Here is a 16426-nt window from a genome sequence, read left to right as displayed (position 1 = left end):
GCGACATTGTGACCTGACTGAGCTGCACTTGGATGCTTAACCGACTGAGCCACCTAGGCGCCCCTGCCTATTTTGTAATCTCAGTTTTTGTTCTCTTACTGTTGAGTTTTAAGAGCACAGCTCACACCCAAACCCCACTATTCTCCACTAAAATGAACCAGAAGTCCTTGGAAAAGTGGTTGATTGCTCGTCTGGGCAGGGGCAGCCTGGAGCATCTTCTAGTAGTAGGAAGTAAGACAGGGCTCCAAAAAAGGTGCGGGCTGGTCTGAAGGGCAGAGAAACCTAGATGACAGAGGCCTCCAGTGGCCAAAGCCGGAACTGAGCAACAAAATAATGACAATCGGATTATAACCTACGGAATAAAATAAATATCCATGAGTCCATATTGGTAATATATAAATAATTGCGTGAATAAATAATAAGGAAAAATGGATGGCTCTTTATTAGAGAATAATTCTAATCAAATAATATAGAAGGAATAAGAGAAGGAGAAAATCACCAATAGAACACGCAATAACCACAATAACAACTATTGCAGGCAAGAGCCACCAATGGATGCTAAAGAGAGTGAATGAAAGCGAGGGAAAACAGGATATTTGCACAGTCTTAAAGTAGCTACCCCAACATATTTATTAGTTGAAAGAGAAAAATAGTAACTTCACAGTGCAGAAACCCCACAGGCATGACCTGCACCAAGTGATCAAGGTTAATGTCACTGCTAATAAGACGTATTGACATCTTAAACCACTGATATGGTATATTGAGAAGGGCAGATCGCTTCTGTGGTATTCTTGCCAGAAAGCATGACCTCAATCTACTCACGAGAAAACATCAAACAACCCAAATTGAGGGACATTCAATAAAGTAACTGACCAGTACTCCTCAAAATATCAAGGTCAGAAAGACACGGGAAGACTAAGGAACTGTCACAGATTATAGGAGACAAAGGAGCCGAGACAACTAAATGCAGCGTGAGATGATGGAATACGGACCAAACAAAACTCGCCCCAAACAAGAGAACATTCATGGAAGAACTGGCGAAATCAAATCTGTAGTTTAGTAATGTACCTATTCTCTAACTGTATCAATTAATATTTTACTAGTTCTTAGTTTTGACAATTGTACCATGGTTATGTATAATGTAAACGTTAGTGACAATCAGGCTAAGGGCATATAGGAACCCCCTGTACTATTTTTGCAACTTTTCTGTAACTCTAAAATCAGTTCAAAAGAAAAAGTTAAAAATAATTTTGACACCCCCCCTTTTATCTGTTAGCTATATAAAAATATCTTCCTCTTCTAGCACTGGTTGGATAGATGCATCTCCAAGATGGTGCCTCAGTTGTACCTCCCAAAGGTCAATCCACCTATTGCTCTGTAAGGTCACTGGCCTCCGACCTGACCATCAAAAAAAGGGTTGTTTGACGTTAGGTGATGTTATGTGGTATATACTATGATGGCGGATCAAACACTCAGTGAGCCTTCAGACAATAGTGCTGGCTGAGGCCATGCAGGCAGGAGAGACAAACCCATACCCATAGTATGTGTCGTGTGGATTTCAGTTGAGATAAATTAATTGCTCCCCTTTCAGAGTGGAGGAGGTCCAATGTAATCAGCTTGTTACCAAGTGGCCGGCTGGTCTCCCTGAGGGAGATTCAACGTTGTGTGGGATTCAATGTTGCAGTAGGGTGAACACTTAGCAGCGGCAGTAGCCAGATGGGCCTTGGTGAGTGGGTGCCATGCTGGTGAATCCATGAGTAGCATCTATCCCCACTGCCATTGTGCCAGCACCGGTGTGGTCACTGACAGAGGTTGGCCAATGACAACTGGCAAAATCATGCTGTATACTTCGTTTGGTCTTTTCCATGGCAGATGCTCTCTGGTGGATGTTAACAGGTGATAGATGTGTGACTCTTTTTTTTTTTTTTTTTCTAATTTTTTAAAATGTTTATTTAGTTTTGAGACAGAGAGAGGCAGAGCATGAGCAGGGAAGGGACAGAGAGGAGAGGGAGACACAGAATCTGAAGCAGGCTCCAGGCTCTGAGCTGTCAGCACAGACAGCTTGAACTCTTCAACTGCGAGATCATGACCCGAGCCGAAGTCAGATGCTCAACCGACTGAGCCACCCAGGCGCCCCGATGTGTGACTCTTTGTGCTTACTCCTAGAGATCCATCTACAAGCCTCTTCTCCAAATCTCTTAGGCCCTGATTTTCCCATCTTTCTCCGCATAGGCCCTTGACCACACAACCAAGCCATTCACCGGTGTCCACGAGCCTATGTTTATTCTTCTCCTGGGCCACTTTTCTTTTTACAAAAGGGGCTGATGAGGTGCATGACCTGGAGCTCTGCCAAATGGGAGGACTTCAGAGTCATCCCTAAGTGGAGCTGTAGTGCAGCATTGGTCCATGTTGGCTCACAGCCTCATGTTGAACCAACCCATTCACGAATCAAGCTTGAACTCTTCCCCCTTCTATCGGCTGGTCCTAAGAGTCCCCCATTATGGCCATAGGTGTGAGCTGAGGAAAAGGTGCTAGGCAAGCAATGGTGGGCGACATGGGGACCTGAGCCACTTACCCATACAGCTTGCTTTGCCTTCTGGCCCTGCTTCTGCCCAATTTTGTCTGTTCTCCTTTTGTCTAGTAATGGGTTGTTTCGGACCCACCTGACTTTATGACTTGGTGAGTCTGATAGAATAAAGCTCAGGATGGTTAGCTCTGGCCGGCCACATGGCCACTTGATGTCTCATGGCCACACCCACCATCTTAACCAGGACCTGGGAGTGGGCCAGGGACACTTTTCCGAATAGTGTATTGCTTTCTGTTGCAAATGTCATGGCCCTGCTCCCAAACCTTACGGATCTACACTGTGGTTCTCTTAGGGTTCATTACAAACTCTCCCTGGCATCTCTCCTCCAACCATAAATGCCTCCAGTACCATTAGCTGCGTGTGGCTAATGGAAGCATAGATATAGAACATTTCCATAGCACAGAAAGTTGTACTGGAGAGCACCACATCTGGATCTAACAACTTACATGAAATACAGAGACTAGAGAAATATATTAAACAATACCACATGGATGCAATCATCCAAATACAGAATGTGGAAAATTCTACAGAACAGGTGACCCAGTTTCCTTAACAAATAAATGTCATGGAATAAAGGGCGGGGGTGGTGGGAAACTGCCGGAGATTAAAAGACACTTATGAGCCATATTAACCAAACACATTGTGTGGATTTTCACTGGATCTTGATTTGAACTAACTAACTGTAAAAGAGACATTTTTTTTTTTTTTTTTTGAGACAAGCCAGTTAAGCAGCACGTTGAGAGTGGAAATGCGATTTCATTCAAACGTGGCTGGGGAGAAGGACCCAAGTAGGAGTTTGTATTCATGATTCAATTGAGAAGAAAAACAAAGCTGGAAATAGCTTTATCTTAGTAATGTTAGCAACATGCTTCTCCAAATTTGCTGTGGAAGGAAAACTGAGCTTGGAAGAGCTTCAAGAGAAGCAGCCACATCACTGCAGCATGGTTGGGAAATCCACCCAGTGGGAGGCTGGAGATGAAAGGACAGCTGTCTCTTCCTTCACTTAGCTGGTGAGTCCTTAGCTCTTCTCTTCCAGGGAGGCTTCCTGGCTTGCCTCACTGCCCTATTCCATGCCCTCCTCATTCCTGAAGGGTCTCCCTGCACTTCCTTCCTCACGGCCCTGCTCAAAGCCTCCTCTAACTGTGACACTGGCTGAGACTTCCAGACTTGCAGGGTAAGGGAGAGGGAGGGTGTGTGTCAAGGCCCTGAGCTGAGTCAGCGGAGCTCAGGGGATATAGGAACCCTAACGGAAGCTGGAACTCAGAGGCCAAAGAGGAGACTGGAAAGAAGTGGAAAGATGAAGAGGTCAGCAGCAGGAAACAAGCAAGACCTTCAAGGCCATGGCAAGCGGTCTGCCTTTGTTGGAAAGCCCAAGGGAAGCCACAGCAGAGCTTTAAGCCAGAGAGAGGTTGCTATCCTCTCCTGCTGTGTGTTAGCTAAGCCTCACCTCTCCTTTGGAAGTACTGACATGTGCCTGCTGCCACACCTGACTCGGCAAGGTCTGGCAGGGCCACCTTAAGGCCGGATCACCTTAAGCAGTCCCCCTCGCCCCCCCCCCGCCCCCGCCCCCTGCACAGCCAATGCCCTGGGTGCTGGGGTGGCCTCAGTGCCCACGCCCCTCCGGCTGCTGCCCAGCTATGGCCAATCTGCTCCGGGCTGCGGCGACCTGGGGGCTGTTCCCCTGGAGGGGCTACTGCTCCAGGGGGACGCAGGTAGGTGGGGGGAAGCCCCTACGGGTGGGTGGGCCAGATACCAGGTTTATACCAGGCTTCGTGCTGCACCAGCACCCTGTGACCTTGAGCAGAGGATCACCGGGCTCACCCTGTGCCAAAGGTCGGTGTTGAGCAAGCCTAGCCGAGGACCCCACAGCTGCCACAGGTGGAGTGGGGGTGTAAAATGAAAAGCTTGTGGGCTCCAGGGTGCCCTCTTTGGGGCTCCCGAATGTAGACACATCTGAAACAATGCCCGGGGAGGTGAGGACGATGTGGGGTTGGGGGCGCCTCAGTTGACAGGCTGTGGAGTTTTTCCTTCCCGTCCTTCCGCGTCCACTGGTGTGCCTGGGGCAGTTTTGGAGGAAGGGCAGACGTAAGTAACCTTTCCAGGCCAAGGCAGGGCTGGCTGCCTTATGGAACCCTGGGATGCTCCTTTCTGTAGAGTGAATCTGGTTCCTATTTTTACCCAGGGGTTTTTTTCCCAAGTGAAACGTGGAGCCCGATGGTTCTGTTTGGAAAGGGGCACTCCTGTAGAGTGGGTTTGCTTCCGGGGGGCCCACTGGCAAGGCCAAGCTGTGCTGACCCTGGGGTGGTGTCAGTGGGGGGTGGGGCGGGGGAGGAGGCCAGAGGTGCTGGCAGCCCCTCCTCCACTCCCGGACCGCCACAGCGGCAGGGCTGTGGGCCCAGGTGTCTCTGAGTGACTCTTGGCTGCGTGTGTCTTTCCTGCAGGGTGAGCTCAGCAAGGGCTTTGTGGAGGCTCTGAAGGCGGTTGTGGGGAGCTCCCATGTGTCCACTGCTGTCGCCGTCCGCGAGCAGCATGGTCACGACGAGTCCATGCACAGGTGTGGGGGCCCCTTCCCCTATCAGAGCCCCAGGCTGGGAGTGAGAGTCCCGGGCTGTCTTCTCCCCCACCCATCTGTTTTTTGGGGGGGTCTGGCATTCTTTACCTCTTCTCCACACCCATCCCTCACCCACTGTGCAGCCCCAGGCCCTGTGATGCCTCTGGGCTCCTTGGATGTGAGCAGGACCAGAGGGCACCACACTCCTCGAAGTTGCTGAGCGTCTTGTTCTAGGTGCCAACCTCCAGACGCCGTGGTGTGGCCCCAGAATGTGGAGCAGGTCAGCCAGCTGGCCGCCCTGTGCTACAGCCAAGGAGTGCCCATCATCCCATTTGGCACGGGCACTGGGCTTGAGGGTGGAGTCTGTGCGGTGCAGGTATGCAGGACCCGCCCCCCCCCCCCCCTCCCCCCGGGCTCTGGCTCTCTCTCCCTTGTCACTTTTGTGGCTGCCTCCAGCCTGCCTTACCCGCAATCCTCGGGCTCTGGTCTGAGTGCCCGGAAGTCAGCCTTGAGATGGGGTCCTGTGGAATGTGGCCTGGCCCAGGGAAGTCCGAGGTCGACTTCCCCTTGGCCTCCCTCCTGTCAGGGCGGTGTCTGCATCAACCTGACCCACATGGACAAAATCCTGGAGCTGAATCTGGAAGACTTCTCTGTGGTGGTGGAGCCAGGCGTCACCCACAAAGCTCTCAACATCCGTCTGCGGGACAGCGGCCTCTGGTTTCCTGTGGGTAGGCTGAAACTTGAAGCCCTTCCCCGGGCCCCTGAGGGCTCCCTGGTGGCGGTGCTGTTTCTAGGGTTTGAGGGAACTCTTCTGTCCCTGGGCGCCTGTCCCAGGCTGCCTTCTGCCTGCACTCTGCCCTCCAGACCCAGGTGCAGATGCCTCTCTCTGTGGCATGGTGGCCACTGGGGCCTCGGGCACCAATGCCGTGCGCTATGGCACCATGCGGGAGAATGTGCTGAACCTGGAGGTGGTGCTGCCTGGCGGTGAGCTGCTTCATACCGCAGGCCTAGGCCGTCATTTCCGGTGAGCGTCTTCTACGCATGGCACTGGGGCCTCCTGGATTGGTGGGCCAGGCTTCTGAGGGGTCTGAAACTCCTGTCGCATGGGCCAGGGTTGAAGGTTTCCTGCACCAATTAGGGCTGTGCAAAAGAACATCTGCCTTGCTGGCAGGCTGGGCCGGCTCCCTACCTGGCAGGGGCCTGGGGGACAGTGCTGGGCTTCCAGACCAGGCTTGGGGCTGGAAACCGATCATCTCAGGCCCTGGCCACTCACCTACCTTGTGTGTCCCCGGGGTCCAGGAAGAGCGCAGCTGGCTACAACCTCACAGGGCTCTTTGTGGGCTCTGAGGGGACACTAGGACTCATCACAGCTGCCACTCTGCGTCTGCATCCTGCCCCCGAGGCCACTGTGGTCGCCACCTGTGCATTCCCCAGTGTCCAGGCAGCCGTGGACAGCACTGTTCACATCCTCCAGGCTGCGGTGCCCGTGGCCCGCATTGGTGAGCCGGGACTGAGCAGTCTGGGTGGGCTCCCTGGAAGAGGTCCCTCTTGAAGTCTGGGCTTCAGCTCACCTGCCCTCTCCTTGGCCCCAGAGTTTCTGGATGACGTCACGATGGATGCCTGCAACAAGCACAGCCAGCTGAACTGCTCCGTGGCGCCCACTCTCTTCCTCGAGTTCCATGGTTCTGAGCAGGTCCTGGCCGAGCAGCTACAGCGAGCAGGTGTGCTGGGGTGCTGTGGGGTGGAGGGCACAGGCTGGTCCTGAGTAAGGCCGCGTGTCAACCTGCCTCCCCCTGCAGAGGAGATCACCCAGGACAATGGAGCCTTCCACTTCTCGTCGGCCAAGGAGGCTGAGGAGCGCAGCCGGCTCTGGGCAGCGCGGCACAGTGCCTGGTACGCAGTGCTGGCCCTGCGGCCGGGCTACAAGGTGAGCTGGGCTGGGGTGGAGGCGGCACCCGCAGGCCGGGCCAGCACCCTGTGCTCGGCCCACCACACTGCTGTCCAGAGCAGCAGGCTGAGACCCACAGGGGGCAGGAGTGCCCCAGCCCAGCTGCTACTCAGACACTGTCCAGTGGGAGAATAGTTGTCTGCCAGACCCTCCAGAGGGAACCCCCACCTGAGCAGGGCCCTGGGCACAGGCACAGAGAGGGTGCGCTTAGGGTTTGTGAACACGGAACAGAAGCCGCCTGGAGAAAGATGATGACGCGGAAGGTGTCAGCCGACAGCAAGGGGAGGCTGGGCTCCGGGAGCCGGAGTGCAGACTAGGCGGTGTGGGCAGCTGGGGGTCCTGCATATGGGGCCAGGCGGGGATCGGAGGGGAGGGCTGTGAAAGCCTCTGCAGGCAGGGCAGAGAGCCCCCTCTGACCAGCTGTCTGGTGGTACAGGCCTAGACAAAAACAGTTTTTGTGGGTGAGGCCGTTCTTAGCCTTGACCACAATGACCTCTTACCTCTGAGCCAGCAGGGGGTGGGGGTGTGGAGAACCTCACAAACCTGCCCCACCCTAGGGCTATTCCACCGACGTGTGTGTGCCCATCTCCCGGCTGCCAGAGATCCTGGTGCAGACCAAGGAGGACCTGAAGGCCCAGGGACTCACAGGTCCGCATGCCCGCTGCTGGAGCACCGTGGGGGTGGGTAGCAGGAGGGCTGGCCCGGGGCAGCAGCTCTGTCATCTGGGCCCCCAGGAGCCATCCTTGGACACGTGGGTGATGGCAATTTCCACTGCCTCCTGCTGGTGGACCCAGAGGACCCCGAGGAGCTCCACAGGGTCAAGGCCTTTTCAGAACTGCTGGGCAGGTGAGAGCAAAGCCCAGGGAGGGCGGCTGGGAGGTGGTGGGAGGAACACTGCTGAGAATCTCTTCATTGCTACCTCCCCCCCTCCCAGGCGGGCACTGGCACTCCATGGGACATGTACTGGGGAACATGGCATTGGGCTGGGCAAGCGCCAGCTGCTACAGGAGGAGGTAGGTGCCGTGGGCATGGAGACCATGCGGCGGCTGAAGGCCATGCTGGATCCCCGAGGCCTCATGAACCCAGGCAAGGTGCTGTGAGGGCCTGAAAGCACTTGGCCCACAAGCCCCCAGACAGTGGAACCTCCTGTTCTGGAACCTTTCTTCTTGCCACAGAACAGTTCCGCCTCTGCCCAGACCTGCAGGGGGCTTGCCTGCCTTCCCCTTGGTCTGAGCCTCGCTGCTGCTGGGGGCCAGCTCCCTTAGCCTGACTCCACGTGCCTGGTGACAGGAACACTCCTTTCCTGGCGTGGGAAGGGATCCCCCACTCTACGTTGATAGGCTTCCCTGGGCCCCTAAAGCAAACCAGAGCCCATTTGCAGCAGTCTGGAGATGAGCAGGCAGCCCCTATGCATGGCCTCCTGTGCCCACCTCCCTCCCACCCCCGTCAGGTTCTCTGTCCTGTGGCCAGTGATATCCTCAGCCCTCATTCTGGGCCTGTCCTTGGACTTACTGCAGCCTGGGGAGGGGATGGTGCTTAGGCTACAGAAGGTTGCTTTCAAGGACCCAGGTCCCTGTCCCAACTGCTGTTTGTGAGAAGCTGAGAGCCCGAGGATTTGCCCATGGTCACCATGAGCCTGGACCGGGCCCAAGAACATTCTGAACATGTTCTTCAAGCGGCTGTTGCCAATCAATGGAAATGGAAGTGAAATTATTCTGCTTGTATTATACTTCTCTATGGTGTGATGTATTACATTACTAGCTTCCCCCCACCCCCAAAGTCAGATCTGCCCACCCTGGGGATCCCTGGTGAGACCACTCAGTCCGTGTACTTCAGTTGTTCCCAAGCCCACAAGAGGGCGCCCACCACCATGGCATCTGCTCTGGGCAGCGGCACCCAGGACTCCCCTGACCAGGGCCTACAGCTCTCTGCCCTGGGTACCCCTACTTCCCCAGGTTGAGGTGGGGGGAGGCTTGGTGTCCCAGAAGCCAATCTCTAAATCCCATCCCAGGAGCCTATCATGTGGGCCCATCTCCATCACCCCCTTGGACTTGGCCTCTGAATAAAGATGAGCAAAGCAGGGAAACCAGTGGGACTCTCCAGCTCACCTCACCCCTACTCTCCTGAGCCACCACTGAGCTCCTTCCCTGCCTCCACCCCACAGGCCCCTCCCACCTTTCCCCATCAGCTGTCTAGGCTCTGGGCAGAGGCCGCCCTTCTGGGACTCCTCAGCCCAGCATGATTCTCAGAAGCCCCTCCTCACTGGACTGAGCCCCGTTTGCTCCTCCGTGACATTTCTAGCCCTGGGCTGTGAGCACTGTGCCGAGGGCTGGTGTGGGGGCAAGCCTCATTGCCTCTCCCCAAACCACCCCGGTACACGAACTACCTAAGTGTTAGCTGCACGCATTCTGGACAAACAGCTCTCTAGTACCCACCCCCACCCCCCCGCCCTGCAAATGGACTGCCTCACCCCCAAGCCCAGGGGAGAAGCCTGCAATGGAGGCTTCTCCCCTTACTGGGCAGAGATCTACTTTGATGAAAGAACAAACACACTGTTCACTGAAATACCAGCCCCTGAAGATTCAAGTGACTATTTTTGCCTTATTTTCTTTGTGTGTGTACTTTCTGGAGAGCCATCTGGAGTGGAGTTACACACTTCTTGGCACCATTTACCTGCAGAATTCAGCACCTATCTCCTAAGCATAAGGACCTTCTCTTAAAAACCTCAACACCGTTGAAGGGCTACTAGATGGTCCTAGTAAGGTGCAACTGCCCGGGAAGCCCCCCACCCCACCCTCCAAAGCGTGCTGAGCCCTTAGCAGAGAGAGGGGGATGGAAGTCACCTTGAGATTCCAGCTGACTCCCTGCCAGCCCAGAAAGAGAGACAGCGGCCTGGAAGGAGCATGACAGAGACCAGGCCTACCTGGGAAGCTGGGACTAGCCTGTTCCACCCCCGCCCGAGGGGCCTGCAACCCGGGTGAATTCTGGAGGCCAGTGCAGCCAGCAGAGGGCTGCCATGTGCCGGGTGGGAGTGGAAGTCGCTGGGGGGTGGGGACAGGCACCAGCCCCGGGAGCCTGGAATAGCGCCCGCCCGGCGTGGGCTCCAGCCTGCCCCACTGGGTCACGACCGTTTGGCTCACCCAGGGCCAAGCCACCAAGGTGGTCATAAAGGCCTCTGCCTACAGGCCCAGGGGTCAGGCAAGGAGATCTTCGGGGCCGGCTTTGCTGGAGGAATTAAATTTAGAACAGGGAGACACAGTTGCCAGGCAGAAGCGGGAGGTGCTGTGAAGAGAACAGTGCTCTCTGCGATGACAGAGCTATGAGGGAGCCTGCTACGCATGTGCCAGGGGCTTCCGGGCATATTCTCTGACCCTCACGGTCACCTCCCAGCTGTGTGACTGTCCCCACTCACATGCGACTGAAACTGAAGTTCAGAAGAACAAAGTTGTTTCTCTGAGATCATTCTGCCCAACAGAGGAGCCCACCTGCAGACGGTTTAGAGCTCATGTTCTTGTCACCGTAGCGACGGTCGGTCCCCGGGGTCCCCACCATGATGCTAAGGCCCAGGCTCAGACCCACAAGGTCTTCTTTGGCGTTTCCGAATGTGCTGAGCGTGCCTGTGCCCCAGTTCACGTTTGCCCCCTGGCCCGCAAGGCCCCTGCCCAGAGTAGGTGCTTTAGGAAGCATCTGACAGATGTTGGACAGCCTGCCGAGCACAAGAGGGGACCGAGGAGGGGTTGGAGCAGAGAAGCTTGAGGCATCTCCCTCCGGAGTTTTCCTTCACAGGCTCTGCAGGAGGCTCCGGAATGCTGCTCCAGGAGCTGGTCTGGCCCGGGGACAGAGGCTGGGCATGCGCCACTCCCCCTGCCCTGAGCTTCCCGCCCGGCTTTAGGTGTGCCAACTCTTGTGAGCCCTGAGTGGCTGGTTCCAGTTCAAGGGCTCTGAGCTGGCTCGGCCCCAAACAGGGCCTCTTTCTGGGCCTCAATGAAGCATGCCCATGAGTCAGCACTGAGATGTAGACTGAGCAACAGGCAGGGCAGGACAGGACGTGGGATGGGGAGCGGAGGATGAAGGAAGGCAGGAGTGGGGGTGGGGGAGTGAGGGGACTGGGCCAATACCTGGAGGAATCCGCATCCTTGCAGCCTCTGCTGGCTGCGCGATCTCTGCCCCCGCAGATCCTTCCTGAAGAGTTCTGTCACAGCCACGCCACAGGTGATGGCAGATGGACTCCATGATGCTTGGGAGGGTCAGTAAATCTGAAGGACTCGGGTGTGACCTGCCAGGTCCCCCTGCCCAGGCATGACTGCTCTGAGGACCACTTCACACGCCTGCAGCGCCAAGCCTGGAGGAAGTTGCTAAGGATGTAGGTGAGGGAGCGGGGGACAGGCCTTCAAGCCCCATTTCCTGGTCGTGTAACAATTACCTCAGTAAAATAAAGTCACACAGTGCATCTTTTATTAGACATTTTAATACCATATCAAAACACCTTGACTAATGAAGAAAGCTTTTTCTCCAAGCTTTGAACATTTTTTTTTAAACATTTTATAAGGTTTTTTTTTTTGTATTTTAATATATAAATACAGAAACCTATCTTGCATGGGCTGATGCCACGTGTGAACATCAATGGCTAAAATGTTCTCAAACAGAGTGCCTGAAAACAGGGGTAACTGTACATATTCCTTTAATAAGTCTTTTGTCTGTTTAAGTTTTCTGGAAAAAAAAAAAATCCACAAGGGTCTAAGAAAAATGTTCAGGCATTTTTGCAGGACACTTGTGATTGTTAAATCCTCTGAACTGACCAGAACCAGGAGGGGAGGGAGGAAGAGGAAAAGGAAAAGGAGAGGAGTAGGTCCTTGACGGGTTGTTTTTTTTGGCAATAAAGTTACATATCAGGGTCCTGGGGGAGAAATGTGCAAAACCAAGCCAGAAGAATGGAGGAAAAAAAAAACCCAAAAATACCCAAGGCAGAGTGGTTGGTGATGGAGAGGGCCGATGGGGGCGCAGGGCATGGGAGGAGGCCACGTGTGCCTGCTCCTGGGCCATCGGGGCGTGTGGCCCTCCTCGGTTCTGTCACTGAGTGGGTTCTAGCTGGGCAGCAGACAGCAATCTGTAAACATCACGAGGGAAAACACCAGTCGACACTAGACTTTTTTTTTATAATTTTTTTTTTTTTTTGTAAACACTTTAGACAGACCCACAACGCCTTTCAAAGGTGAAAAAGAAAATGCCCTTTCCCTCCTGGGATGAGGGGTGAGGGGAAGGATGGCGGTTGATTCTTTCTTCTCTCAAACTCGCTCTCATCCATTTGGTGTCCTCAGGGAGAAAGGGAGAACCATTCTCTGGAAGTCAGTGCAGAAGGGGTGCCCTGTTCCCACTGGTGTCCCCAGCTCAGCTCTGCCCGTGTCCGATGCCTCCTCTCGGGAACGGGGGCTGGCCGGTCCCTGTGTGGATCGTAACACGTAAGTCGCGCCGTGTCGGCGAGGCCGGCCGCGTGCATCCTGCCGAGGCTGGCCGGGCGTCTGTGGTTCCGCTCCGGGGCCCGAAGCCAGAAGTCACGCCGGGATTTGGACTCCCGCTCCGGCGCCGGCCCAGTCCCTCTGCCTCACTCTCACCCTTGCTTTTTCTTCTCCCCGTGTCCTCAGTTTTTGAGGGGAAGGTAAAAAGAGCAAATGTCCCTGATTTGTCTGACATCATCAGCTGTTCTGGGAGTTTACTTGGAATAAATAAAATAAACCTAATGAAGAACAAAGGAAGACAAAACAAACAAAAACAAGGGAGAGAGGGAGAAGAAAAGAGGCCCCAAAACCTTTGGATGTGAGATGAGGTGGAGTCAGGGTTTTGGTTTCCCTGGGGTTTTTGTCTGTTTGCCAGAAAAAAAGAAAGTGCTAGCCCAGGACTCGCAAGGGACAGGTGGGATGGGGGACAGGCGAGGATGGTCAGCAGAAAAGCAAGGTGCCCTGGGGAAGAAAGGGACAGTCAGACTGGACGGTTATACAGGGGACCACGTGTGCACACCTGGAGGGAAAGGTAGTCGTGCTGGCCTGCTGTGGCTGATTCATCTGGAAGCTGATGAGTGTGTGAGGGTAGGCGAGAGTACGTGGGTGTGAGTGTGTGTGAGTGTGGCTGTGTGTGAGCGGCACAGTGTGCGTGTGTGAGCGTGAGGGAGGTGGCCTGCGGGCAGAAGAGCAACGGTTAAGGGGATCACTGATGAGCACCACAGAGGACAGGGCACTGTCCCACAGGGTGTCTTGTTTAGTAAGTCTGATGTCCACTCCTGTCCCCGAAGAGGCAGAGACCCCGAGACGCAGGCTGACTCGGGCCGCCCCTCACGCACAAGGCGGGGCTGGTGAGAACCCAGTGTCGGTCCCCTCCCACCCGGCACCTTCCAAGGGGGTCTTTCTGAACCTTCCTCAAGGAGATTCACTCTAGATGTCTGCACACACTGGCCTCTTCCCAAAGAACCTAGTTCTGCTGGAGTTCCCCTTCATAACCAGGGGAGTTTGTACTTCCTGTCCTTCCTGGAGAAGCACCTCCCCCCACAGAACCACTGACGAGATGCTCCCCTACCTCCAGGCCCCAGAGTGACTCGAGCCTCGGCCTTGAGCCCAGAGCACCCCCAACCACAGGCTCACCTTTGAGAGGAGTCAGCAAGCGAGCCCAGCAGGGTCAGTCTGCAGGATGTTCTGGACAAGATCTGTTCACTTCAAACCACGAATCTATGCAACTGAGGCAGGGAGGTGGCAAGGGGAGACATGTTACCCGTGGACCAAGCCACTCCTTACGGGGCGCTCTCCAAGGGTCAGGCTTCTGATCAGGAGTTTGCTAAATCTCACTTGCTCGCGCCTCAGGGAAAAACAAGCGTGTCCCCATACACCCACTTTTTGAAGCAGGAAGGAGAGAACCAGGACGGATCTTGGCTCAGCCCGAGGCATCAGCCCGGCACGATGGGTACAGGATCGGGTGGATCTGGGTGCTGGCAGGAAACGGCGAGTGTGGCCCTGAGAGGGACCAAGGCCTCGCCTACGTGGAGGCCCGAGAGAGGCAACAGCTACCAGGGGGAAGGTGAGAGCTGGAGGGCCAGGCAGGGCAGTGAGCCCACCATCTCTCGGGCTTAAAGCACAAGCAGATGGAAACCAAGACCCGGCGGGCTGGCCGTTGCTCTGGGCACTGGGGTCCCGGGAACCCCTTCTTCCATCAAAGGGACAGCCTGAGGCTCCCTCCCTGGTGGGACCTTCAGGAGATCCCCAGGCTCTAGGGAGCTTGGTCAGCTGTGGTGGGCACACGGCATGGAGCCTGTTCCAGAGAAGTGGGAAGGGGAGGCCCAGCCCTCCAGCTTAGGGACATTGCTGGGGAGGGCCAGGCAGGAGGCTAACAGTGAAACCCTGGTGTCCAATGTTCACAGAAAGGACCATTTGAACCAGACAGGTAACAGAGATTGCCCAAAACAGCTTTCTGACTTATGTACCAACATAGGGTAATTTTCAAAGACAGGAACCAGGTAGATAATTTGCATCGTTCTCCCCCAGAGCCAAAGATTTCTATCTTCTGGTTCTGAGTGGTGCCTTCTGGGGACACTGGAGCAATCTGTGCTGGGCCCAGGCCAAGAGCACCCCCTCACCCCACCCCGACCTGGAGCCTCTCATAAACCGGCCACGTCTGGGTACCAGGCGCCACAACCACCTCGTGGCCAACAGCCCTGTGAATCGGGCTTTGGAAAAGCCCGCGTGTCAGGAGAAGCTCTGGGACTCAAGGAGCCGAGAGCAGATGGCACAGAGCGTCCTCCTGTCTTGGGTAAGGAGGTGTCTTCTTTCCAGCTGGAAACAAGAACGAGGCTCATACTGGAGCCTGAGGACAAATCTCAGCCCCGCTAATTATAGCAGCTTTCAGTGCCATGGCCCCTCAGGTAGTGGCTATTCCTGCCTCTGGCCCTCTGGGGAGAAGGGGCGGGTGCAGGGGCGGCTCGCACACCCCTCCCTGTTGCCTCTCTGGCACAGATGACGGTCCTCGCACCATGGAGGAGAGGGGCCCGCGGAGGAAGATAAGGCTCAAGGAGACGGATGGCGAATCAACCTTCCAGGTGGGGTCATAAGTGCCTCCAACCTGTGGGGCTCCACGGGTCTCCCCGTCAGCCTCCACCCTCCAGGCCATCAGACCAGAGACCTGCTCTGCCCTACACTTGGCATGTTCAGACCTTCTATCTGTGGGCCTCTGCTTCGACCCCTCTCAGAGCCCTTGGCAGGGAGGAGAGGTCATCCCGCAACCAAAGGGGACAGAATGGCTAGTGCTGAGGGTCCGTCCTTCTCTCCCCCACCTGCACAGAAGGAGCGCTCTGGGGTCTCGGATGGGGCTGAGTTGGCCCTGCCGACCCTTTCGTACCTTTTGTGATAAATGCACAGGCAGGGCAGCCTGGCTATCGTGTCCCCCTGAAGCAGCTCCTCCAGGCAGATCACACACTCACCCGCGTCTTTAGTCAGCACGTCATCTGCAAAGGGAGGACAGAGGAGAGTGGGAGAGGGTCAGTCGCCAGCAGACAGGTGGTGCAAGGCAGGCAGGGGTCTAGGAGCTGGTTGGGACCGCCTGGGTCCCCTGAAGTGGGCAAGGCTCTGTGGGCAACACAGAAGACCAAGGGTACCTTGACCTGAAGGTACTGCAGAGACAAGACAAGCACACGGCACATGAATTATCTGAAGACAAGTGGGATCAATCACCAAACGAGGGGCAGAGGATGGAGGCTGAAAAGGGCTGGGAGGGGGACAGGCACGTAGCAGAGGCAAACTATTTCCCTGAACGGAGCATCCCCCAGACAGACACACAGGCCAGGGGCCGCATGGAGTTGTGGTTTGGAAAAGCATGGTGACGGGTACGAGGCAAGAGGGAACGGAAGAGACAGGTGCTCAGCAACTACTCGTGAGTGCACAACAGCCAACAGGTGGAATCAACCCATCTCCCTCCCCCCCCCCCCCCCCCCCCCCGCCCAACTGGTCAGTGGATAAACAGACGTGGGCCATCTACACTATGGAATATTACTCAGCCGTGAAAAGAAGCAAAGAACCAAGGTAGGCCACAATATGGACAGACTGCAAAAACACCGTGCTGAGAAGCCAGACACAAAAAGTCACCTACTGAACGATTCCATTATATGAAATGTGCACGACAGGCCAATGTGGACAAAAAGCAGATCAGGGGCTGGGGCAGGAGGGGACGGGGAGTGGCTTTTTTACGGGTAAGCGGTTTTCTTTTTCTCCCTTTTGGATGGTAAGAACACTTACCACAAGATCTACCCTCTCAACAGACTTTCAAGTGTGCACTACACTGTTGCTAACTGGAGGCACAATGCTGT

The 16426-nt window shown here is 55.4% G+C and overlaps 2 protein-coding genes across 6 annotated transcripts in view; one reads left to right on the top strand and one right to left on the bottom strand.

Annotated features, from left to right (window-relative positions):
- The first annotated feature begins 4169 nt into the window (after positions 1-4169).
- LDHD (lactate dehydrogenase D) lies at positions 4170-9167 on the top strand. Of its 3 annotated transcripts, none has more exons than XM_045443548.1 (11): positions 4170-4299; positions 5029-5141; positions 5373-5514; positions 5725-5866; positions 6003-6162; positions 6438-6637; positions 6731-6859; positions 6938-7065; positions 7644-7734; positions 7821-7932; positions 8021-9167. In XM_045443548.1, exons 1-11 carry the CDS (start codon positions 4225-4227, stop codon positions 8184-8186), a joined length of 1458 nt encoding a protein of 485 aa, XP_045299504.1. In that variant the 5' UTR covers positions 4170-4224; the 3' UTR covers positions 8187-9167. The 3 variants fall into 3 exon arrangements, with proteins under 3 accessions (XP_045299504.1, XP_045299505.1, XP_045299506.1); XM_045443549.1 differs by lacking the exon at positions 4170-4299 and adding an exon at positions 4372-4465; XM_045443550.1 differs by lacking the exon at positions 4170-4299 and adding an exon at positions 4506-4672.
- A 2352-nt stretch (positions 9168-11519) lies between these two features.
- ZNRF1 (zinc and ring finger 1) overlaps positions 11520-16426 on the bottom strand; it is a 100997-nt gene continuing 96090 nt past the window's right edge. Inside the window, exons 3-5 of one of the 3 annotated variants that reach the window (XM_045443553.1) lie at positions 15463-15568; positions 13719-13810; positions 11520-12820 (exon numbers count right to left, since the gene is read on the bottom strand). In XM_045443553.1, the coding sequence (XP_045299509.1) occupies positions 13753-13810; positions 15463-15568 (164 nt within the window). In that variant the 3' untranslated portion in view covers positions 11520-12820; positions 13719-13752. The other 2 variants (XM_045443551.1, XM_045443552.1) reach the window with 2 other exon arrangements.

Source organism: Leopardus geoffroyi, chromosome E2 (assembly GCF_018350155.1).
Source record: "Leopardus geoffroyi isolate Oge1 chromosome E2, O.geoffroyi_Oge1_pat1.0, whole genome shotgun sequence".
Classification (NCBI taxonomy): domain Eukaryota; kingdom Metazoa; phylum Chordata; class Mammalia; order Carnivora; family Felidae; genus Leopardus; species Leopardus geoffroyi.
This window is presented reverse-complemented; position numbering and strand designations above follow the sequence as displayed.